Source organism: Dipteris shenzhenensis, chromosome 1 (assembly GCF_047967505.1).
Source record: "Dipteris shenzhenensis isolate YYH24624 ecotype China chromosome 1, Dip_SZ_1.0, whole genome shotgun sequence".
In the NCBI taxonomy this organism is placed as follows: domain Eukaryota; kingdom Viridiplantae; phylum Streptophyta; class Polypodiopsida; order Gleicheniales; family Dipteridaceae; genus Dipteris; species Dipteris shenzhenensis.
In genome coordinates, this window is record NC_141596.1 from 46,858,574 (window position 1) to 46,884,979 (window position 26,406).

A 26,406-nucleotide genomic window follows, 5' to 3' on the forward strand; every position below is an offset into this window, starting at 1 on the left:
TGGCATATGTCCTTTCCCATTCATGACCAGCAGAGACAATCCATCAATTACACAGTTCATAAAACCAGTAAATTCATAGCTTTTGCTTATGTTTATGACATCTGTGGAAAATCTTATCTTCACACTACAAAGCTATAGATTCTAATGTACAGTTAAATCTAATACCTCCGGATACAGATAATATGTAGCCCTTCTTCCTGCCTAAAACATATCTCACCAACAAATAGACACCTTGATGTGCACCATTTAAAAAGAGTCAGCCTGAATAGGATCAATAATAAAAATAATGAAGAGAAACTGGAGTGTGACTAAATGAAAGGTAAAAGACTCATATATCAAAAGAGACCATTCCCAAGAATTCCCTGCTATAATCCTCCCAAACATGGTACTATAGATCCTCAAGAAGACAGCTCATCCTATGCCTCCAATTAGCACCAGCAGACCTGTCACCTGATCAAAACTGAAATTTTTAGCACATGCAGCCTCCAGCTTTTTTTTCTCCGTCGTGTACTGTACCATCTACAGGATTTAATTTGACATCCACTAAACCCTCTTGTTTGGCTGATGAAAGGACTTCCATTCCTGGTAAAGCTGCAGCTATCTTCCGAAACAATGCCTGCATCAGCCAACCAGAACTCCACTGGTAAGGTTGCTGTGAAAGCATCACTTACACATTTCTATGAATTCAGCACCTTGTCCACCACCCTCTGCAACATACGTTTGCATGCTCAATAACAAATAAAATGAGAAACTAGTTTTTTCAAAACCTTTATGTTAAATCCAGCCTTTGCACTCGTTTCTATAAACATCACACCAAACTCCCTTGCTTTTGCATCCCCTTCCTCAATAGAGACTTGTCTGACAAGGCAGCAAAGGTAAGTGTTTAGTAAGGTATCAGCTGAAACATGAAGCGTGAACATTGCTTCAAAGAATCTTCACCTTTTATCCACTAAGTCTGTCTTGTTTCCAACGAGCATGATAATGACATCACTGCCCCGCTCAGTGCGCACCTCCTCTACCCATCTGGCTGTATTCAAGAAAGATTGCCTATCTGCAACAAATTCATCCATGAATTGTTGAATAGGAAGTTACAAAGAAAATACTGTCAAAGCAGTAGTTCACATGGAAATTTGCTTCACAGTAGAAATAAAAACACACACTGGCCTGCATATCAAGAGCTCTTTCATTAAAACACTATAAGAAATCACAAAACAGGGGGGAAAGCTTACTTGCAACATCATAGACGATAACTGCCACCGAGGAATCTCGTATATAACTTGGAATCAAACTGCGAAACCGTTCTTGGCCAGCAGTATCCCTGCACAGTACAATCTTACTTGCTAAGTTACATAACATGGCATCGAAGCTAACTGGTCAAAATCATTGACGCTAGACAAAAAATGGAGGATAGATTGCAGTAAGGGGATTAGGTAAAACTTTGAAAATCAAACAGGACTAAGCACTTTGCAGGGGTACATATTGCCCTACCAACTTATACTCTACCTCTGCTTATTCTAGACAGACATTCTTAGATAATGACCCATTTTGGAACCTTTTTGTCTTTTTTCTTAAAGCTTGTATGGCTTTCATATCATATCTCAACAGGTTCTTGGACACTGAATGTTCAGAACAGGCTTAAACGAATGCTAAAAATGTATGGAAAGTCGTCTTCAAGTTGGCAGAAAATTCCTAGAGTTGATGAACAAAGAGAGGAAAATTTCTTTCACAGCAAGATTGCCTGCTAGAAAAGTATTTTCTCCAATAGCATCTCACTGTCACCAAAACTGTCATGGGAGAAAACTTCTGGTGGAAGACCACCTCATAGCATGTAGCCCACGCCATTCCAGTTTCATGTATGATATGTCAAAGAAAATGCATTATATGGAAGTGAATAAGACCTTCCGCCGAATAATGGAAGTCGAATCATTCCATTACTCTTATTTAGTATTCATTCCACCTCCTTTTTGACATGATGTACTTTTATGCCAGATTATTTGTATTTGTGATGATTCTTTGATTTTTGCTACAGCAGATAAATACTGTCCCATAGAAAAGTGCTGGCTATAAAGTCATGATTCTGTATGTTGTGCTAGCAGTCACTGGGTTGCAGAATCAAGGAGATGAATGGGCAGAGGATCAGCAGGGCCAGCAGAGGCACCTACAACTGTGCACTGCTGCTACTCACTGCCGGTTTCTGCTCCTGGATAATTGATTTGGAAAATCCCATGCAAGGCCAGAAGGTTCCAGAAAAGTAGAGAAGCTAGCTTTTTGAAAAGGATTTCCAAAAAAGAGGTTCCTTTCCCTGCTTAAGGATTTCTTTCCAGCAATGGCTTTTTCTGGCACAAAACACGTAGCTTTTGGGGGGCCTACTCCTTCATATTTAGGAGCCCATAGGCCTCTCCACTCACCTACTCGCAGCTCTAGTCCTTTCCTTTTTGTCACAAAGGGAGTAACACGTTGAGCTGAAGACATATCAAAATGCAGCTAAAGGAGTTGAAGGAAATGTTCATGACCCAAGAGACACTCCTAAAAGCTTAAGAGCAAACAATTGCGGTGTTACAAACCATAGCTACGGAGTGCACCAAGCACCATCTTTCATAACTGAGGCTTTTGCAGGTGAGAAGAAAGACCATACACCTGAGAGCATAGACACATGGTCAAACTGATGCCCGGTACACTTCTCATTTCATCCTTTCTCTAATTTGTAGAAGGATCCGAGGGAGAGTCAGGAACAGGAGACATGGATGAGACAATTGTGGAGGTTGGTTGATGTTATAGCAAGTACAATGGCCTCATTTTATAGGCAGAGAAGCCTTGTCTTCATACTTCATCTATAATGTTACACAAAATCAAATCATATCATATTAATCTGATCTAGACCCAAAGGTCAAGTGACCCTTGGAACATACAAAAGGACAAACCCAACCCTCACACTGGCACTCAAAGTATTACTCGAAAAACCCAGTTCTCACTAGCAAAGCTCCAAAAATACTCCAACACCCCCCCTTTCCCCCTTTAGAGCAATGGTTGTGAGATCCTTGACCAAAAGTGATCAAACTCCAATTCCACCACAATGTTGCAAAGACGCGGTCTCCCTGTACGCACCTCCAGTGCCACAGCTACCCCCTCACTCAACTTGCCACCAACATCGGACACTATCGTCACTAAGTCACCCCACGACTCCGAAGTGTGTGCAACTGGACATTTCAAGAGCCTCTTATAAAACGAAGGTTTGCACACATTAACCTCCTCAAATAAAATTATTTTAGAGGGACTACCGGGGCAGAGAACCATCAACACATATAATATAAATATGTATAAAAATAATACACGTAGAACTCTTGGGATGAGAGATGTTCCCCGTGCAGCTGTTCCACATAATGTGCACATTTGTGCTCTTCTAGTGATGTGTCGGCGAAGCTCTCAGCATGAATGCCAGCATGGATGCCCCTGAAACCTTCATCCCTTCCTCCTCCTCCTCCCCTTGCTCCCTCCTTCCTCCCCTGCCCTCTCCTTCTCTCTCCTCCGCCTCTACGCTTCATCCCTTTTTCATTTGCCTCCCTGCAGCAGAAACACTCGTGTTTGCTACAGTGAAAGAAAATCTTGGTGGTGACCTTTGGTCTGGCCAGAGGGGCTCTATGGCAGCACCTCGACTCCCACAGCCGTTAAGGTTCTTCTTTCCCCAGCTAACAAGCAACAGGTACAACAAGCAGTCCAGTCCCTCAGGACAAGGCGCTTGTGGGCAGAATTGTGGGCCTCACGCCTATAGGGAGACAAGTGCGACAGTGGATTCAGGCGAGCTTGACATTAGAGGGCGACTACATCCAAGAGGTCACCATCTATGGACGAGGTGTTTTCCTCATCCAGTTGAGCTCCCCTGACATCACCTCGACACTTGTGGAGCAAAGCCCCATTCTCCTTGGCCTGCACCTTGTCTACCTCTTTCTTTGGTATCATGGATTCACAGTGGAGGACATGGATACGACACACCATGTTCCACGGTTTCCGGTTACACTCCGCTTGCCAAGGCTCCCCAAGGAGTATCGAGCCATCCTCCCTTACATTGGCCGGGCATTTGGCACAGTGCTCGAGTCCCCGCTAGAGATGGCCGCATCCGTCCTAGCAGATGATGGAGTCCCCAGATCAAACTGGTGGTGGAGAGCCCGGAGTCCTTGCCACTGCTTGGTATATTGCCTCCTGTTGGTGCTTTCACAGAGGATGCATTAGGCAGCTTCGACAGTTGGTACGGAACTTCCTCTGGGCAAGTTCAAACAGCACGAGAAACACTAGGGCCCGAGTAGCTTGATAGACAGTGATCATGCTGCAAGCACTGGGAGGCTTGGGTATCATTGATCCGGAGATGCAGAGCAGGGCCCTTCTCGGCAAGCTGGTGGTTCATGGCCTCACCCCAGATGCCGAGCCTTGGAAGCTCCTCTTACAGAGAGGGCTTCTGAGGAACACCCCACGCACTAGGGTACAGTGGCAGCCTTCACATACATGGATCTTCTCAGAGGCCCCCTTACGGGGAAGGGCTCCCCCCTGATGAGGAGTCTTCACAGGGTTTGGCAGAGACTAGCAAGGGGTCTCATCTGTGCTCCGTCCAGATAATGGGCACAGTGGGACAGTGGTCCAGCAAGGTCTTTTGGTTGCTGGAGCAGACTACCTATGGAGGCAGAGGCGAGGCTTGACGCCCTAGCGCATCTGAGAGGGGCAAGGCAGCGGATGGGCGAGATCGACTTAGCCATTCCTAAGTCCTAGTGGGAAGGACTTCACATTTGGAGAGAGCAGATGGCTGGGGCAGTTTTCCCGTACTGGTGTTCCCTTGAGGATTTTGATGCAGCGCGGCAGCACGCACCCCGACTTCTTCCGTGTAGGACCTGGAGGCCTATTGCATCCCCTCACTGGGAGTGACCCTGAGATGGATGGGAGTCTTGATGGGATACACTAGCAAATGATCAGAGTGGTAGGACGCTTGGGGAAGGAGTGGCACATCGATCCTCCCAGTATCTCAGAGCAGGACGCCTCTAGATGACACCTCTGGCTATGGGAGGGTAGACCCCTGAGGGAGGTCCAGTGGGACCCCAAGGAGTGGTTCTAGCCCTCCAAGGGCAGCCTAGCTGAGACGATAGATGAGGTGCCTTTATTTTCCTACACCACACGGATTGGCAAGAGACTTCAGATGGACTCGTCGAGATGAACTTTCTCGAGGGAGAAACACTTGGAGACCCAGAGAGTGCCCCAGGATGTTCGCTCTAGGTTTTGGACACAGTTGTGGTCCAGCTTGTGGCCGAGGAAGATTTCTCGCTTCTTCTAGCTGGCAGCCCATGGAGGCTTGCCCATTGGCCCGTGGTCGGAGCAAATGCGAGTGGAGGGACAGTGACATTGCTGCTCAGATGGTGTCCTGGAGACTATCCCACACTGCCTATGGAGCTATCGTAGCGCAACGAGGATCTGGATGAGTCCTCAGGATCATGACACGCATACAGAGACTACACCTGGGGGATGGTGGCTTGGTTGACAGAGGGAGGACACGCGTTCTAGATTGATGAGATCTCCCTAGCCTATCGGATAAAGGGTCAGAGTATTCAAAGGATTGCATTCCACGAGGCAGCCCGGCCCCCCCTGACGCCCTAGCTCCTCCTTCCCCTAGGGAAGACAGTGTTTGGGAGGTGGTAGCAAGCATCACGGCTTGGAACATTTGGGTGGCTCGCTGCAGTCTCGTGATGGGAGAGCACCCGGTTCCACCCTCGGCTACCTTGGTTGCCATCTGGCAGGATATCATTTACACTCTATGGTCCACCTGGGAGCGTTGGATTCCAGGCTCCAGGGCGACTATTGAGAGGCGTGCTCGTTTCTGCAAGGCTTGGCCTGCAGATGTTTTCTACATATTCACTGTGTGAGGGATTCGCTGGCTATATAGTCCCCCCACTTGGCTGTTAGCCCCAGTTCCCGAGATCCCCTAGGCAATGAGCTGGGCTTCTCTGGAACAGGCCGGTTTTTCTTTCAGCCTTTTCCGGTTTTTTCATACTCAGCACCTTCCGGGCTGTTGTCTTGTATGAAATCTTTCAAGCATTAATAGAAGGTTCCTTTCTTTGAAAAAAAAAAGAATGCCCCTGAAACTGATGTCGAAGAAGTCCATGGGGACAGCTGTTCACGGCATTTAGCCCATGACTCTCAAAACTGCAGGCTTAGAGTCACTAATGTCAGATTGGACTCATTGGAGGCCTGGGATATGACTGACTTTTCCTGACTTGGCACAGCCCCCAATTTATTGGTTATGCAGGAGATGAAGCAAGGCCTCAATTTGCAAAATCACTAAATTTGGGTGTATGCAATGCCTTCAAAGTTGCTGAATATCGAAAAGGCCCAAATTTTACAAAACATCCCCGAATATAAAAATTAGGATTTGCAGGTCGAACTGCTTGTAATCTTCCTGAATAGAACTGATTTCGATGTAAATAAGACTTCCTCGGTGGCTAACCAGGCCGAGCAGACATAGAGGTAAATCGATCTTTCTTTTGACAAGAACAGGAGATTCCAGTGATGGACCTAAATGGGAACTCACGAACAGTGCTTGTAGCTGGAGATAGACTATCCTCACTCTCTCTCCTGCTCACTAACTGCAAACTGCAAGATGATGCACTCAATACACAAAGTGATGCTGTGGATGTGAGTGAGAGAATCAGAGGGAGAGAATATAACTGAAATGTATGAATGCCCGAAGCGCTGAATACAACTCTATGGAGGGGCTGAAACCATCATCTGCAAAACTAGAAAGAAACTAGACTACCTAGAGGAGGTGAATCCTCACTAGATCCCTAAAGAAGCTGAGGCTACCCTGCTAGTCTGCTACGGGAAGACCTGGCTCTACTGCTCTGAACAACCAAGCACACAGGCTAGAGATCAAACTCCCATAAGCCCATGTCTATAGCTGTGGTGTCCCATACCATCAGAATCAGTTTCCAAGGAACCTTCGGCGCACCATCTCATGATCCGCCATGTAGATGGCAAAAGCCTTGTGTGCACACTGAACGAATTCACAATAGCCTTGGCCACTCCCGATTCAACGAGTGTCCCTACCTTAATATAGCCAACTGGCCCTTTGATATTGCTCAAACCCTCTATACATACATTAAGCTTGCTTCTCTTTATCCAGGGCCTGTTAGAGGAAGTCCACTAATCTAAGGAAGACAGATAATCCAGGTACATAATAGCAAGTAAGCATGCATAACACATCCAAACATTGTTGGAATAATAGGATCAATGCCCCAACTGTCGGCCCCCATATGCGAAGGACAAAGGGGCTTGACAACTATAGAACTATGGTGTGAAGGAAGCTATATTGGCAAAGGATAAAGCTGCCACATGGGTTGATCATGAACAACAGAAAACGGTGCCACATGGGCAGCACAGACAGCCCGCCACAATGGCAGATGGAGGGGTCATCTGGTTGTCGGCCAGCTCAGCCCCTAGTGGGCTGATTTTAGGACTGATCGGCCAGTTAGAGGGCAGTCAGCTCTATATAACAGCTCGCTTGGGGGCATTTAGCATTCAGCCAAGAGCAATCCAGTGTGTGAACACACAGCCTGGTTGAAGAGCAACTAGGTCTGCATAAGACAAGCAGTAAAGCTCTTATTTGAGGCAGTAAGGACAGTTCCACAGCAAAAGGTCCAACATACGGAGGCAAATAGCCATGCCATACCTAGCTTGCAGCATGTGGTGGTAGCTTGATTCTGTAAATCACACTACATGGGGTTTTGGCTGTACTTCTGGTGACAAGCAAAACATGAAGAAATTGGTGCCTTACTCTAGCAACAGTTCATGTCAATTAAAAATGCACAGGTCTTCAAGGTCTGCTTCATCCGAGAGAACACTTTTTCTTAGAGAGTGGAGAGGAAGTCCTTTCTTCTTTGAGTCCCTTACTGGCCTAGCATGGCACCTTCAGCCTCACAATCTTGGTTCCTTTGAATCATATCCTTAAATTATTTCAGTGGCCCTTTACCAATTGTTTCTCATGCTTTGCATGATGTATCTGTGCCTTGAGTTCCTTGCACTTGGCTTTCTTTCATACTCAGTAGAAGTTTTTTTCACGGAAAAAAAATATGACTATGTACCATGCTTGCTCATCCCTACTTTAGTGGACTCTCACTATCCTTACATGAAACAATATGCAGGCCCAGCTACATCCTCTGCTTTCCCATGCCAGCATGGTTATGTTGCTAGGCTGCCTCCATTGTTTTCCTGTGATGGTGCACCTGCATGACACAGCCCCATTGAGTTTCCTGCCCTTAGTATTCATATTGGCTGTAGGCATTAGGCTGCCTGCTGCCTCGTCCAAGCAGTTTCATATGCATGTTGGGCTGACAAAAGATCATACATTGAGATGCTCCCACATTGATGCCTCCAGCCTCCAGCCCTTTATTCCTCACTAGAATGGGACCACAGGGACTAGATCTTTGGTACGCCCATGGCGCGGAGGTGAACTTTCAGCTGAGCTTCACGCGCGAGGAGCCGGTGTGTGGTTTTACAATAGGAGTTATCAGATTGCCAATGGAGGCAAAGGTGGAGCAGGCACACTTATGGCCCCTCCAGACGTGCGCCGAGTTGCTCGGGGTGGAAGCCTCCTTCATGATGAAGTGGGCACGGAAGATCGTAACATGGGCTCCACGACCGTGTTCGTAGTCAGCCGCAGTACTTGTTGCTCCGGCAGGAGTTGCAAAGGACAGTGGTAGGGCGGGCAGTGGACATCCTTATTATTCAAGAGCACATGTTTTCAGCAGCAAACATCAGACGACGCCCCAGGGAGAGGTCCAGAGGAGTGGTCTCCCGCAGTAGGACGGAGCGGAGGGGTCTGCATCTTAGTCTCACAGATTTTGGCTTCAGAGGTCTACAATCAGGGCAAGCTCATTCCAGGACGGGTAGTTTGGATGGGAGTTCGGACGGTAGAGTCTAGGATTGGAATCCTGAACGTGTATGCCCCAGCGTGTAGACAGCATCGCCCGGCCTTTTGGATGAGGCTGTCAGAGTGTCTTTCAGATGTTGATTCCTAGATTGTTGGAGGGGACTTCAACAACCTGGAGTTTGGGGAAGACAAGCACGGCGGCGCCTCGTTCTTAGAGATGTCAGCAGCAGAGCATAGCACCTGGGAGCAGTTCATTTTCATGATCAGTGGCAGAGACCCGTGGAGAGAGCCAGAGTTCAACAGGACTCCTGGCAGCCTTCTCTTCTCCTTTGGACAGAGGAGACACGATGGATTGCTCGAGAGATTAGACCGCTTCTATGTTGGGGACTGGGCATTACACAAAGGCGGTTCTACCGGGATTCTGGCAAGTGCCACGATGTCCGACCACCCTCCAGTGGTACTTCACTTGGATCAGCCCCACCGAGGTCTCCCACAGAAGGGGGTCCACATTCCAGAGGACCTCTTTCAGGATGAGGAAATTCAACAGGTTATGGCAGAGATCTGGGAGCACTCAGAGATGGCACCGAGTGAGGGCTGGCCTGCGTGGGTGGCCAATGCGATTCAGAGGAGCAGTGTAGAGCTGCAGGCTCATGCCCTTAGGCGCACGAGGACACTTCAGGAGGGAGAGCGAGCTTTGAGGAGAGACCTCGCCTCCATCGAGAGGCTCAAGGAGCAGGACTCGGTTTCTCAATGGCTTAGTGACAGATTGGAGAGCGCTCGTCTTGAGCTTCAGGACACAGAGCTGCGACAGGCTGAGTTCTCCTACCATTCCTCTCGGGCCCGATGGGTACAGCAGGGGGACAAGATGACGAAGCAGCTCTTTCAGACCACCGGGCCCCGATCGACCGGCACACAGCTACGTCTTTGGGACTCGCAGGGCATCATGCACACTGACCCGCAGGAGATTCTTGACATGACCAACGAATTTTCTAGCCAGCTCTTTCAGACAAAGAGGATGACCCCAGCAGGTCTTGTGGCCCGAGAGCTGGTTTCGGATCATGTTCCGATAGTAGTCTCGCGGGAGTTATGCAACAGACTTGAGGAGCCCTTCACAGATGAGGAGCTCTGGGAAGCCCTCAAGGCTCTCCCGACCCAAAAGTGCCCGGGGGAGGATGGCTTGACTTCGGCCTTCTTTCGGAACTTCTAAGAGATTATCTCTACCCCCTTCCGTTTAGCTTGCCAGGAGATTTTCGATACAGGCCTTCTTCCTTAGTCCTTGTGCAGGGGGTGGATCTGTTTGATCCCGAAAGGGAGAGATAGGTCAGATATTCGACAGTGGAGGCCGATCACTCTACTTGATATTGCATACAAGATCCTCGCCAAGGTCTTGAGTTTGTGGTTACGGCCTCATCTTACCGACATCATCCATGACACACAGACTGGGTTTGTCTAGGAGCGCAGATGCTGAACAACATCTTCACGTTCTGGGAGGCAATGGATTGGTCCAAGGAGGAGTCACAGCCACTAGCCATCCTTCTCTTGGACTTTGAGAAGGCCTACGACAGGGTGGAGTGGTCTTTCCTGGAGGGCACTATGAGGAGATTGGATTTCTTAGACAGATGGGTCAAAGGAGTTTAAGCGCTATACGCAGGGAGCTCTAGTCAGATGATTATCGGAGGACACACAGGCGAGGCCTTCCCTCTCTCTCGCTCGGTTCGCCAGGGCTGCCCACTAGCTCCCTTCCTCTTCCTGTTTGTAGTGGAGGCTCTCGGCTACTTTTTGAGATCACAGGTGGCGGGTCTCACAGGGTTGAGACTCCCAATCAGGCAAGAGGAGGAGCTCCTTGACTCGGAGTTTGCAGATGACACGGCCTTGTATGTTGAGGGCACCACAGCGAGTCTAGAGAGAGTCAAAGGCGCCTTGGCTATCTATTGTGAGGCTTGGGGGCACGGATCAACTGGACGAAATCCATAGGCTTCTTCATGAGCTTTGAGGAGACACAGGAAATCCGTGAGTGGGGGAGTGACTTTGGTTTCAGATGGATACCGCGGGGCCAAACAGCGAGATACCTCGGATGCCAGGTGGGTATTGACATTACAGCAGAGCAACAGATTGCCCCGATCCTTGAGAGTGTTCGGCACAAGCTTCTCTATTGGAGCTCGGCCAAACTCTCCCTCGCAGGTCGCGCCTCAGTGGCAAACCAGGTCCTTCTTGCCACTACCTAGTATATTGCCTCCTGTTGGTGCTTTCCCAGCGGATGCATTGGGCGGCTCCAACAGTTGGTACGGAACTTCCTCTGGGCAGGTTCAAACGGCACGAGGAACACTAGGGCCGAGTAGCTTGGCAGATGATGATCATGCTGCAGGCACTGGGAGGCTTGGGTATCATTGATCCGGAGATGCAGAGCAGGGCCCTTTTGGGCAAGCTGGTGGTTCGTGGCCTCACCCCAGGTGTCGAGCCTTGGAAGCTCCTCTTACAGAGAGGGCTTCTGAAGAACACCCCATGCACTGGGGGACAGTGGCAGCCCTCACATAGATGGATCTTCTCAGAGGCCCCCCTTACGAGGAAGGGCTCCCCCCTGATGAGGAGTCTTCACAGGGTTTGGCAAAGACTAGCAGGGGGTCTCATCCGTGTCTAGCCATTCCTGAGTCTTGGTGGGAAGGACTTCACATTTGGAGAGACAGCAAATGGCTAGGGCAGTTTTCCCGTACTGGTGTTCCCTTGAGGATTTTGATGCAACGCGACAGCACGCACCCCGGCTTCTTCTGTGTAGGACTTGGAGGCCTATTGCAGCCCCTCACTGGGAGTGACCCTGAGATGGATGGGAGTCTTGATGGGATACATTGGCAGATGATCAGAGTGGTAGGACGCTTGGGGAAGGAGTGGCACATCGATCCTCCCAGTATCTCAAAGCAGGTCGCCCCTAGATGGCGCCTTTGGCTATGGGAGGGTAGACCCCTGAGGAAGGTCCAATGGGACCCCAGGGAGTGGTTCTGGCCCTCCAGGGACGGCCTAGCTGAGACGATAGATGAGGTGCCTTTCTTTTCCTACACCACACGGATTGGCAGGAGACTTCAGATGGACTCGTCGAGATGGACTTGATGGGATATCTCAAGGTGTATGCCCCAGGCACACCTTGGTTTCTATGTGTGTGTGCTAGAGGCACAGTTAGGTGCCCATAAGCACTGTTAGGTGGTGGTAGAAGCCACATAGGATGATTGAGAGAATCTAGGAGCAGATTGAGGAGATGATTGTGGAGCTCAGAGGTCATCAGTGATGTCAGTGATCATGTAAGAGGTGCCTACTTAAGGACCTCACCTTTCTTCATTCCATATGCAAGAATTCTCAGTTTGTGTTCACTCCATGCTTTCCTTTCAGTTTACCAACATGGTATCAGAGCACTTTGATCCTCCTTGAGCCCACTTGTGCCACATCATCTTCTTCTCCATCTTCTTCTTCTTCATCTTCACCGTTTCTTCCCTTTCTTCCCAAATCTTGCTAAAGCTTGTTCTCCCTCAGTTCTCTGCCATTCTCCAAGCCCTTCCTGCTGGAGATACCCCTCATTTGGGCGAACTTCCACCTGCAAGCAATTGAAAAAAAAACGTCTCTGCTGGCTGCCATTCTCCAAACAGCGCATTTTTTCGTCATTCTTCTGTTGCAAAATACTCCATGCCTGCTGCACCATTGCTCGAGCCCTCTTAGGAGCAGATGAGCGACCTCAAGACGAATATTTTGAGTCACTTTTTGCAGCCCATTTGGTTCAGTAACGAAGGAGAAAACGTAATATCGCGCGCCATTTCGCCCAACCTCTGTGCTGGATCTTCTCTGGTATATGAGCTTTCTTTTGCTTCAGAAAGACCTCTTTTCTTTGCTTTGAAGAGTGAGATACAAGCCCTCCAAGTTCAAGCCTCTGTTTTGGACAGTTTTGACAAGGTTGTGAGTGTGATGCTACATTAGATGCTACTTTAGCATTTCTGAGGTTTTAAAGTTTTGAAAAGCATCAGTACAACTGTGGCTACAACTTTCTTTTAAGTTGCTATACCTGGATTTGCTTGGAATACTTTCATTTAGTCACCTCTATGAAGCATGCAAGTGAAAACATCATTGATTTGTAGTATGGATTTTGGTTGCAAGCCTTTGCTACTCTAAATGCTTGTATTTTGAAGCTCTTCAACTCTTTCTAGCCTTGTAAGAGAGTAGACATTGCCCATTCTGGGTTAGACCCTCTCATGGCTACCATCTTGAATATGGATAAGTTCAATGGTAAGGGGTTTCACACATGGCAAATGAAGGTTAAATTTGCATTGATGAGGGAAAACCTCTGAGGGCTTGTCAAACCGGCTTCAACTTCTTCTTCAACAGCCTCCAATGCTCGAGAATCCTCAGCTCCGACACACCCGGCAAGAGATCCTGCTAGAGAGGAGAAAGCCTATGGCATCATTGCTCTTGCCTTAGGAGATGACTATATTCATCACATCTCTGACTTAGAGTCTCCTTCAGAAGCTTGGCAGAAGCTTGACATTATTTTTGGTGCTAGCTCTCACATCTCAAAATTGTCACTTAAGATTGCTTTCTTTGAATTGAAGATGGTTAGTGGCACTCCTTTGGCTACCCATGTCAATTACATGCGGAGTCTCATGACTCAACTTGCTTCTATCAACTCTCTTATCACTACAGATGATGCAATGGCAGTGTTGCTCAAGAGTATGCCTGAAGATTATGATCATGTTGTTACCACTTTGAAAAATCTTCCTAATCCTAATCTTGAAGGTCTTATCTCTGCTCTTCAAGAAGAAGAAAGGCACATGGAACTCCGGAAAGGCAATGACATAACCTATGCCATAAAAATCCAGAAGGGCAAGTTTTCACCTTGCAATCATTGTGGGAAGACTAATCACCTCTCAAGAGACTGCTTCAAGATCAATCCATGCAAACACTGTGGCAAAAACAATCATCATGAAAAGTTTTGTAGAGCCAAAAAGGAAGCAACTTCAAAGTCAGAAACTCCCAATCTACTTTCAGTTGATGTGCCTCCACAAGATGAGGCATCCTATGAAGATTATGCTTTTTGAATCATCTCCATGTATGCTCCAGATCTCTCTTTTTGTTGAGTCAAGGTACTCAGCCTAGATAGTCCTCCAAAATGAATGAAATAAACTATTGTGTGTTTTGTAAACACCTCTGGTCACCATATGATGTAGGCCATGTGTATGTGTTTTTGCTCCATGGTACCTCCTGCAGACATTGTATGCATGTACATGCAGGGGAGATAACCATTGGAAGGTCTTTTGTATCCCTTTTGTTTACTTCACACCCTTGGGAACCCCTTGCTAGCATGAGAACCTAGCCATAGATTTATCCTTGACCACCATGAGATGGCATGAGAAACTATGAGACTAGATGTATCCTTGACATAGCTTGAGGCATTCCCTTGAGGGGGGGTATGATGGGATATCTCAAGGTGTATGCCCCAGGCACACCTTGGTTTCTATGTGTGTGTGCTAGAGGCACAGTTAGGTGCCCATAAGCACTGTTAGGTGGTGGTAGAAGCCACATAGGATGATTGAGAGAATCTAGGAGCAGATTGAGGAGATGATTGTGGAGCTCAGAGGTCATCAGTGATGTCAGTGATCATGTGAGAGGTGCCTACTTAAGGACCTCACCTTTCTTCATTCCATATGCAAGAATTCTCAGTTTGTGTTCACTCCATGCTTTCCTTTCAGTTTACCAACAGGACTTCCTCGAGGGAGAGACACTAGGAGACCCAGAGAGTGCCCCGGGATGTTCGCTCCAGGTTTTGGACGCGATTGTGGTCCAACTTGCGACCGAGGAAGATTTCTTACTTCTTTTGGCTGGCAGCCCACGAAGGGTTGCCCATCGGCCCGTAGTTGGAGCAGATGCAAATGGAGGAACAATGCCACTGCTGCTCAAATAGTGTCCTAGAGACTATCCCACACTGCCTATGGAGCTGTCGTAGCGCAACGAGGATCTGGATGAGAGCCCTCAGGATTATGACACGCATGCAGAGTCTTCACAGAGACTACACCTAGGGGATGGTGGCTTAGTTGACAGAGGGAGGACACGCGTTCCAGATTGATGAGATCTCCCCAACCTACCGGATACAAGGTCAGAGCATTCAGAGGATTGTACTCCACGAGGCAGCCCCCCCTGATGCCCTAGCTCCTCCCTCCCCTAGGGAAGATAGTGTTTGGGAGGTGGTAGCCAGCATCACGGCTTAGAAAATTTGGTTGGCTCGCTGCAGTCTCGTGATGGGAGAGCACCCGGTTCCACCCTCAGCTACCTTGGTTGCCATCTGGCAGGATATCATTTGCACTCTACGGTCCACTTAGGAGCGTGGGACTCCAAGCTCCAAGGCGACTATTGAGAGGCGTGCTCGTTTCTGCAAGGCTTGGCCTGCAGGTGTTTTCTACATTTTCACTCCGCGAGGGATTCACTGGCTGTATAGTTCCCCCACTTGGCCCCAGTTCCCAAGATCCCCTAGGCAGTGAGCTGGGCTTCTCTAGAACAGGCCAATTTCTCTTTCAGCCTTTTTCGGTTTTTTTCATACTCAGCACCTTCGGGGCTGTTGTCTTGTATGAAATCTTTCAAGCATTAATAGAAGGTTCCTTTCTTTGAAAAAAAAAAAAAAAAGATTGAAAACCATAAACTACATGACGCATAGCAAGGACTAGCTACTATGGAAGGCTGTACCCTGTGGGAACAGTTGTTCAGGAAAGAACGTGCCTCTTCATCAAAAGGGCACAATTTTCTCACAAAAAGCTAGTGGCATGTCATCACAGAGACGTGCCTATTGGTCAAAGGACATGACTACGCGATGCAACCCTTCAGATGCAGAGACAGTATCATTCAATTTTTCCTTCTGACTCATGAGCCTGTTTCATATTGCTTCAAGTTATGCTTAACTAAATAATAGAAAGCTCACATGACCGCATCATTACACCCCTGATGGGCGAATATTTTGAGAGCCTCAAAACATTGAAGAAAGCATGCTTCCTCCTTAACTAGGGTGTACTACAGGTCCATGACAAAGCAATCATTATTAATGGAAAAACACTTTGGAAGCCGCATGAGTAGAACCGAAGATTCAAACTGCTAGCCCTCCCACCTCTTTTTGAGAATTGTACCATTCCTTTTGGTTCCATTTGCTTAAACAGGCTGATGTCAATTTGGTGTAACCTTTCGTGAATATAATACATTTGTCAATTCCAGAAGGATAAGTAGAACCAAACATTAAAAGAAGACCAAACAAACCCAAATATGGAAGACAAAAGACAAAGGGAGTCACATATTTGCTCACCAGAGCTGCAAGCGCACTGTCCTATCCTCCAGGTACATAGTTTTGGACAAAAAGTCTATGCCAATTGTTGCCTGCATTACCCAAACACACATTTGATGATTGCAGAGCTCGAACAGTCTATCAATTTTCTCTTTCACATCCCCCCCCCCCCAAAAAAAAAAAAAAAACATTTGTGCCAGGAGGCATAAACCAAAAGAACCAGTTAGCAGTCAGTGCCAGTGTCATCAACTACTATTGTATGATGTAACTTTCTAAACAACCCAAGACAAAAGCAATAATCCACTGTGCCAAGGAAAGACTTAACTGGCTGGTATCTAAGGAGACAGCCTAAAGTGAGCTAATTAACTGATTGAAAAATCAATAATGTGTCCAGTCTCCATTCAAAATCAGACAAAATGACCTGAGTATGTCAACCAGACTTGCAGTGATGAGAAATAACCGCAAGGAATAACAAATGGAAAGGGTTGATAGAGACCATGTGAAGCATATATCTATGGCTTAGTTAAACAAAAATATGCATTTTCAATAGTACTTTGACAAACGTAGATTGATTAGCTAAACCTGAAACTTAGTGTGAAACTGTTGTTAAAATTATTGTTATAATTTAGCAGTGACCAATGTAATGTAATAAGTAGGTTAGGGGCACTTTTCCCTCATTTAGAGGTTTTTCCCCCTAACCACAGTTAGTTCACTAACTACGGTTAGTGAAGGATAAGGTTTTGTCACTTAGACAAAACCTATCCCTCTCTTCAATTGTAGCACACTCTTCTATTGCAACTATTGCTTTCAGCTCTCACTCTCCTACATTCTTGCTCTCCTGCTCTCACTCTGCTCTCTCTCTCCCTCTACAACTCACATTTGGTATTAGAGCGGGTTGACCCTGCTCCCTGCTTCCTTGCTCGCAATCTCCCTGCTCCAAGCTCAACAGCTCGCTGCCCGTCCGTACAGTCTTCCGTACAAGCCGTCCCAGCTGCTGCACCGTGCAGCTTTCGTCCGTACAGCCGTACAAGCTCACAGAGCTCTCGCTGTCCATACAGCTGTGTCTGCTCCCGTACATTTCGTACGGTATCCATACAATTCGCCGTCAGCCCGTACAGCTCGTTTACAGCCCCGTACAGTTCGCCGTCAGCCCGTACAGTTCGCCGTCAGCCTGTACAGCTCGTCGTCAGCCCATACAGCTCCCGTACATTCCATACCGTCATGCCAGCCCGAGCTGAACCTGTCCGTACACAAGAGGGTATCCGTCCATACAGCCTGACTGTACATTCCGTACAGTTTCGTACAGATCACCGTCAGATCCATACATCCGTACAGATCCGTACCTCCGTACAGATCCATACAGAAATCTCCGTACGCCCGTACGCAGGAGGGTACCCCGTCCGTACAACAAGGGAGCTATTGGTTGGTAAATCAAATTCGAGGCAGATTTTTGCTTTGCAAGCCATTTTGTGGGCAGATTTGGACACATTTTGTGTATTGGGAATTTTGTCAAACTTGGGGATTTTGCATTTGTTGCAGAGATTGCAAAAATTTGGGGCTTTTGCAATCACACTGCAATTTTGCAGTGAAATTTGGGACTTTTGCAGGCAGAGAGCAATTTGTGCAACATTTGGGGCTTTCAGACCATTTGCCCCTTTCTGGTTGCAATTTCAAGCCACAAATTGGGGCTTTTGTGTTGGGAGAGCAATTTTGCAGGTTTCAGTTCACACTGCCTTTCTGTGAGTGTTTTGAAGCACTTTTGGCAGGTTTTGGGATCTGACAAAGGCATCACAGAGATTTGAGTTGCATTTTTAGCCAGTGTTTGGCTGTATTGTTTGGGAATTGTGCACTCCATTCCCAACAAGGGAATTCAGATTTGCATTTGCTGTATTTTCTTTCTCAGACATGGCCTAGCAAAATCAGAATGATTTCCAGTTCAATGGTCTCTCACAAGAGGATAAGCTGGATGGTACCAACTACTCCCTCTGGAGTTTTATGGTACCCAATATTCTGATTTCCCGTAATTTGTGGGACTATGTAAATGGGGATGAGATCCGGCCAGCAAATGTGGCACCTAATACCCCTCCCCAGCAAGGAGGAGGCAGAGGTCGTGCACAGGGTACAGCTGCAGCACAAGTTATTGGTGCAGTTATACCTACCACTCCAAAGCAAAAGAGATGGGATTCACGTGATGCTTTAGCTTTGTCATGTATTTCTCTTTCAGTGAAAAGATTCATCATTCCGCATATCCGGTCGTGTAAGACCTCAAAGGCAGCATGGGATATTTTGGAGAGCATGTATGCAGCTCGGAATGATGCCAGGGTGTCTTTTTTGAAAAGAGAATTGTCTCATGCACATATGGAAGAGGGTGACTCCATGTCAGTGCACCTCACAAAGCTACAGGATTTACGAGAGCAATTGCTGAATATTGATGAGATCATTCCTGATTCAGAGATGATTACCACTACTCTGAATTCTCTTCCTGAGTCTTATCTCAGCTTTCATACCTCACTGAATTTGTCATTGAGGGGGGGTGCAATCCTCTCAATTTTCACGAGTTGATAGGACTTCTATTGCAGGAAGAGCAGACCAGGAAAAACATGGCTTCACGAGCAGGTGAACATGCCTTCTCTAAAGGCTAAGGGTGATGCAGGTAAGCCCAAGAAGAAGGGAATATGTCATTACTGCAAAAAGCCAGGTCACTACATTGGAGAATGCAAGAAAAGGCTTGCAAAAGAAAAGAAAAACAGCTCCGGTATGGCTGTTTCAGATTCAGCTCCTCATACATCTGACAATGAGCAAGCTACAGCCAACTTTGTGGAGCACGACTATGCCTTCTTGACTTGCATTTCAGACTCTCAATTGGCTGCTCCGGATACTACAGCCACTTGTAATGATGACTCTTATGCTTTTCTGACATGCAGTTATGATTCTTCCAAGGATGCATCAGCTTTCAGTGTCAATGAGACACAAAATACATGGTATTTTGATAGCGGTGCCTCAAAGCATATCACTTCCAAGAAGTGTCTTTTCACATCTCTGCATCCACCACCCGTTGGTAAAAAGGTCACATGTGCCAACAACTCCTCCTATTCAGTTCGTGGTACAGGAGAAGTTGAACTTACAGCCATTGATGGCTCAACATTCAAAATTTCTGATGTCTTGTATGTGCCTGGTATCACAAAAAATCTACTTTCCGTGTCCACTCTTAACATAGCTGGATTTCAGGTCATTTTTGAAGATGACAAGTGTGCAGTTCATGACAGAGAGAATGACTATGCCTTGAGATTGTCTGGCACTTTGTTACGTGGTCTTTTTCAGCTTAGACATGTATGAGAAAAGACCAGCACATGCTCTTGCAGTTTCCACTCCTATTGCTGCTATGCAGAATGCGGAGTTATGGCATGCCAGATATGGACACATGCATTATGGCAACTTGATGACACTTCAAAAACATGCTATGGTTGATGCATTGCCTACTCTTGAAACACCTCCTCCACATGCCTGTGAAGGGTGCATTCTTGGTAAAATGCACAAATTTCCTTTCAAGAAGGATGGATCAGTAAAAGCTGTTCGAAAATTACAGCTTATCCATAGTGATGTCTGTGGTCCCATGAGGACTCCATCATTGGGTGGTCATCTTTACTTTGTCACTTTTATAGATGACTACTCCAACTACACTTGGGTTTATGGGCTGAAACGCAAATCAGAAGTGTTTATGGTTTTCAAACACTTTGCAGCCATGGTTGAAAATGAATCAGGACTCAAGATACAGACATTACACACAGATAGAGGAGGGGAGTATTTGTCTGCAGATTTTGATGCATTTTTGAAAGACAAGGGCATTGCACATCAGCTTATAGTGAGGCTAACTCCTCAGCAAAATGGCAAAGCTGAGAGGAAAAATCGTATTCTTATGGAGATGGATAGATGCATGCTAAAAAGCAAAAAATTGCCTCACAGATTTTGGCTTGAAGGTCTCATGTGTGCCAATTATGTTTTGAATCCCACAAAAGCTTTGAAGACCAAGACTCCCTATGAAGTTTGGCAAGGGAGAAAGCCTTCTGTGGATAATTTTCGTGTTTTTGGATGCCTTGCATATGCTCATGTGCCCGTTGAGTTTCGGCATAAATTGTCTGATAAGGCAATCAAATGCATTTTTGTTGGGTACAGTGCAGAGAGCAAGGGCTACCGTCTCTACAATCCTGTCACACGCAAGATTATTGTCAGTAGAGATGTTATATTTTCAGAAAATTCAGCTTACACTCAAGCTGAATTTGATTTGCCTACTTCTTTCGATGATGTCTTTGAGGGATTACTACCCATTGCCTTGGTTCCCCTGCTGATATATCTGATGCAAATCAAAATTTTCAGATACCTCCACATGCTCCGATTCAGCCACAGGATGTCTTACCACCTCCACAAGCAGTGGAAGAGGTTGTTCAGCAAGAAATTGCAGATATGCATGCAGCAAAAACAGTCCCAAATTGGCTGTTACAAACTCTCAGGGAGAGTAAAATTGATGCTCCATTACCTGGCAGAACTCGGAGTGCAGTAAGGCATGGGGGGGGAGCTCTTTCAGTTGAATCAGCTTATGCACGTACTCTTCTTGATGAGGAGGAGCCTGAGACATTTGAAGAGGCACAGGATAATGTTCATTGGATGAATGCCATGCACGATGAATTGCAGTCCATTCAGAAAAATCAGACATGGGAGGTTGTCGATTTGCCACCAGGTAAACATGCCATAGGTACACGGTGGGTTTTCAAGGTCAAAAGAAAGCCAGATGGGTCCATTGATCGGTACAAGGCAAGGCTGGTTGCAAAAGGATATGCTCGAAAAAAGGGCATAGACTATGAGGAGACTTTTGCTCCTACATCCAGAATGACAACCATCCAGTCAGTTATAGCCATGGCTGCAAACTTTGAATGGAATGTTCATCAGTTGGACATTAAAACAGCTTTCCTTAATGGAGACTTGTTGGAAGAGGTTTATGTCAAACAACCTCTAGGCTTTGAAATTTCAGGAAATGCACTTCCTGTATGCAAGCTGAATAAAGCTTTGTATGGGCTGAAACAAGCTCCACGTGCATGGTATGCCAAAATTCATGCCTTTCTGACCAGCAAGGGGCTGCACAATAGTCCAACTGAGAGCACCCTCTACATCAAGAAGGATGGGGGGGATATTTTAGTCATCATTCTTTATGTAGATGACTTACTCTCACAAGGTCAAATGAAGATAATATTGCAGATTTTAAAGCTGAATTGCAGACCACTTTTAACATGTCAGATTTGGGGCTGCTACACTTTTATTTGGGGATCCAGTTCACTCAAGAGAAAAGTGGCATCGTTATGTCTCAATCCAAGTATGTGCAGAAACTCTTGGACAGATTCGACATGCAGGATTGTAAGCCCATAGCTACTCCCATGGAGCTAGGGCTGAAGCTTACAATGCATGATGCAGGTGAATCAATTGATGTCACACTCTACAGTCAGGCTGTTGGATGCCTTATTTATCTCTGCAATACACGACCTGATATTCAGTTTGCAGTTTCTCAGGTGAGCAGATATATGCACAGCCCAAAGACTATGCATTGGCAGGCTGTAAAACGCATCTTCCGTTATTTGCAAGGTACCAAGTCTTTTGGCTTGATGTTTCCCAGGGGGGTGACTTGCAGATGCATGCCTACAGTGACTCAGATTGGGCTGGAGGCTATGACACTAGGCAGTCCACAAGTAGCAATTGTTTCTTTTTGGGCAAAGCGTGTATTTCTTGGTTAAGCAAGAAACAATCTACAGTGGCTACCTCTTCATGTGAAGCTGAGTACAGGGCAGCTTTCACAGCGACAGTTGAATGTGTTTGGCTGCATCGTTTATTTGCTGATCTTCATCTTTCATTGGAGGGTCCTCCTCCAATTCTCACTGATAGTCAGAAAGCTATTGCAGTGGCAAAGAATCCTGTGTTTCATGCTCGCACGAAGCACATTGAGGTTCACTATCAGTGCGTCAGAGAGACGTTGCATGCAGGAGAGATCAGTATGATCTATGTGTCAACACATGACAATGTTGCAGACATTTTCACCAAAGCACTTCCACGTGAAAAGTTTGAGGCATTTCGCAGTGCCCTGAACTTATCTCCTTTTGGTGATTGATCATTTCCTTGTACATGACATTGGCACTGCAGGGGGGTGTTAGAATTATTGTTATAATTTAGCTGTGACCAAAGTAATGTAATAAGTAGGTTAGGAGCACTTTTCCCTCATTTAGAGGTTTTCCCCCCTAACCACAGTTAGTTCACTAACTACGGTTAGTGAAGGATAAGGTTTTGTCACTTAGACAAAACCTATCCCTCTCTTCAGTTGTAGCACACTCTTCCATTGCAACTATTGCTTTCAGCTCTCACTCTCCTACATTCTTGCTCTCCTGCTCTCACTCTGCTCTCTCTCTCCCTCTACAACTCACAACTGTTCACAGAGAAAAGCCTCAAAGCCTACAGGGACTGAGCTGAGGGGTGCCTTGAAGACTATTAGAAACATGTGACACCCTTCAGCTGACTATTGTCGTGATGCTTTAGAGCATAAAATCATCAAAGAGAGCTTGTCCACACCTTGCACTCCATTCTTCAAATTCCCACTGCACCATCATATCCAAATGGATCCAAAACGCAGCTTAGTTCCTACTAGTTGGGGTAGAAGACAAGGAGCTATGTGGAGAAGCTAAGGAGATGTAGAAGGTCACCACTGGCATAGAGACGAAGACATACGACAATCACTAGCCAAAAACTGACACCACCAGATCCAAAGAAGTAAAAGAGGTGGAAGACAGGGATGCTGAAGCGCTCTCACTTAGCATCAAGACAATGGAAAACTCAGAGATTCCTCACATTAAACTTGGAGGGAACACCTTCGAAGCATAGAATATCTTATCATTTATGGAATACATATGAGGCGAGCAATTGTGCATGCATGCCCAACCTCCATAACGGATTGCATATATTGAGAATGATAACTTGGAAGTTGGTACATCTCCACACCAGTAAGGTGACGATAATCAGGGACCGGCTGGCTGTGGTTGGCTACACCAACGCATAATTCAAAACCTTCACTAGCATCTTGGAATCTCGCCATGAGATGTCTCGGCTTCTCTCCTTTCTACCTCGGTCCTCAAATGAGTGAAGGAGAAACGATAAGTGTGTAAATGTCAAAATGACAGCGGGTGCAACTCTGTAGTGCCCTCATCCATTACATATCATGGCTCCTCTAACCGAAAAGCACCCCCATCCAGCTGACCCCTACTAACTTAGCCTTCCTGTTCTTTATTACAAAGTGGCTCTTGCAATTTCAAGAGTCAAGATTCCCTCATGAAGGCTGGCTTGTTACTGTTACCACAATTGCCAACTCGAACTTAATCTAACCATGCAAGAATCAACCAATTGAAACAACATAACCAGTCATATGTGGATGAAGAGAAAAGCAAGCAGAGATGGTATTGGCATTAGACAGAATCACAAAGTACACATCCGCGACCGGAAAGTGGAGCAGGAGCTTATGACAATTGTCAGAAGCCCAGAAGAACCAAAGGAAAAGTTACAGAGGAGGGGACTACCAAGGTGTATTGAGTCACAGAGCCATGTAGAAACCAGAATCTACATGAAAGACACAACATTTCTAAAGGTGCAACCTCTATAGTAACTTTAACACAAGGAGGAGTAGAACAAGATAAGGAGAAGAGGTATGACCCTGATGCAAGCAACAAACCCCTATTCATCCAAAACACAGTGCAAACTCTTAACTGCAAGAACAAAAAGACCAAGATATTGAAGAGAGAGATGACGCCAATGCTACAACACCCAAAACCTGGACACACAAAAGTGCGAACATGCTGCACTGGCTTTTAGTTAGATTGGCCTTTCCAACAATAATTATTTGGAAAAATGTAAATATCATCTTTCCTGTCTGATTATAATCAGAAAGGACCCACTACCCAGGTCAACAAAAAACCACCCTTAAAGCTTCCAAACAATACAGGCCTAAAATTTGACGTCCAGACCACTATATTAAACTTACAACTTGCAGGCAGCAAATGTGGGAAGGCAGGAGAGGAAGAGGTATGTCCCTAGCTTTGAAAGCTAAGACAAGACCTTAGTAATCCTACATCTCATAGGCAGCCCATAGGTCCAAAAATTGGGACCTTTTGGTAAACCCTCTAAGCAGATCATATCAGAAATCGTAATAGGATTTGCAAACAATGAGAGGAATAGTACATTGTTCACCCACTATTTAGGGTCAACATCCTCTGCGCTGTTAAAGACAGTTACTATAGTTATCATGTGCTCTTGTAAATCCTTCACACTTCTGGAGTCGTTTTTATCTCTGACCTGTGACTAACCCTAATTCGACTACTCAGATCATCATACTCTGCTGAGTGTACTATGTGTACACTTTTCCTCTCACTTCTTCTCATTGCAAAGACTCAACAGCTAAACGTCCAAATGAGGTGACAAACCATACCGGTCATATTAAATGGTTGTTTATGGCAAGGAATGATGCATAAATCATTGCAACACATACGTTGCTGCATTTCACTCAACTAAGGTCCAATGCTTGAACTTTCACAAAAATCAAACATCAATTCTTAAGAATATACCTTCATAAGACTAGAATATATCCAATCTTACAAATTAAAATTCTTATATAACAAGCATAAGGTAGCTGCTGGGGCATACTCACCCTCAAAAGATAAATCATTGAAGCACAGCAGCTGGCCACCACTTGGACAAAAGATCGTAAAGAACTGCATGTCCGCTAAGATGACAGAAAAATATAGACTATATCCAATCTTACAAATTATAGAACAAGCATCATTTAGTTAAGAACACAAGTCTCCCCGTCTCCTATGCTGCATTGCACCATCTAGACCGGCACGGCGATGTGCTAATTCGGATCCACTCATTTTGCATGAGAGGACTCAGAATGACCAGAACAAAAGCATAAGCGGCAAACTCATGCCGTGCACATCCTAGCTTTCTAGAGTGACGGCCAGAAAGCAAGTGGAGAAGGAAGATTCAATAAGGGAAGTGTGTCATTTTGTCAAATCTAAGGAATTCCTCACGAGCATACCATGGCTCCACATTGATGTTTACAGCAAGACGTACAAAATGTCATGGAGATCGTTGCTCCAGGTAGCTTGAGTTATTAAAGCGAACATTTATATGGCGCGGATAGGAGCACTAGCCTAAGGAAGCAGATCGGATAGTAAAGGTTGATCGCAAGTAGCTAACGACATAAAACGCACCAATCAGGCTGTTAATCGGTTTAGAAATGTACTACTGGAAATCCAAGCACTTCATGGCCTCAGGTTTCCCAACAACCACAAAGAGAGTAGAGAAGGCGGAAAAGACGGATCTCCCCTCGACTCACGTAGACTGCTTAGATCTGTTCGTTTCAGCGTTGGAAATCATGCAGCGCGACTCTAGATCATGTTTACTCAAGAATTGCAAGGCCGCCAAACCGACAGACTGTACCTGGTAAGTGTTATCAAATTTGTCGTACATAAATCTGGTGATGATGCTGGTTTTTCCGACAGATTGATCGCCGAGAAATACGAGCTTATACTTGGCTAGAGGAGAAACTGTGGTCGTGGCGGTTCCCATGGCATCCGAGCTTCGATTGAAATGCGAATCGATCGGATGGAGAGCTGCGGCTTGGTTGGATACTAACGTCGTGGTGTCCCAAAATCTACTGATTCTTGCTGTGCCAAACAATATTGATGGGATTCCAAAATCTACTGATTCTTGCTGTGCCAAACAATCTCGCTCTCTCTCTCTCTCTTTCTCTCTCGCGACACTTTTCCAAAATTCGATGCGAGCCTTTTCGCTCTGGCTCTCTCGCGATACTTTTCCACTTGGATCTCTCTCCCGCTCGCTCTCAAACCTTTGGTTTTCGCTCGCTCTCTCTATCTCACACTCTGGATATTGTTTTTCCGATTGGAACTCGATCTCGCTCGCTTTCTCTCAGATTTGAGCTTCCTCACCGAGCTGCAAGATCTTGAATGATGGGATGGATGTGATCGAGGAGCCGCAGAAAAAGAGCTAAGCTCGATGGAGAATGAGCACGATCTTCAGGGATAGGAAGCTCAGCCTCTAGAGATTAACCTTAAAACTTCCCTTTCTTTTTGGCAAGGCCTATGTTGACTCATCAACGCCTCTC

The 26,406-nt window shown here is 46.2% G+C and overlaps 1 protein-coding gene across 1 annotated transcript; it reads right to left on the minus strand.

Moving 5' to 3' along the window:
- Window positions 1-26,406, minus strand: LOC147905941 (ras-related protein RABH1e-like). The gene is made up of 6 exons (XM_087382382.1): window positions 25,722-26,406; window positions 16,221-16,291; window positions 1,230-1,318; window positions 940-1,051; window positions 768-858; window positions 1-616 (listed from the first exon to the last, which is right to left on the minus strand). Exons 1-6 carry the CDS (start codon window positions 25,848-25,850, stop codon window positions 470-472), a joined length of 639 nt encoding a protein of 212 aa, XP_087238508.1. The 5' UTR covers window positions 25,851-26,406; the 3' UTR covers window positions 1-469.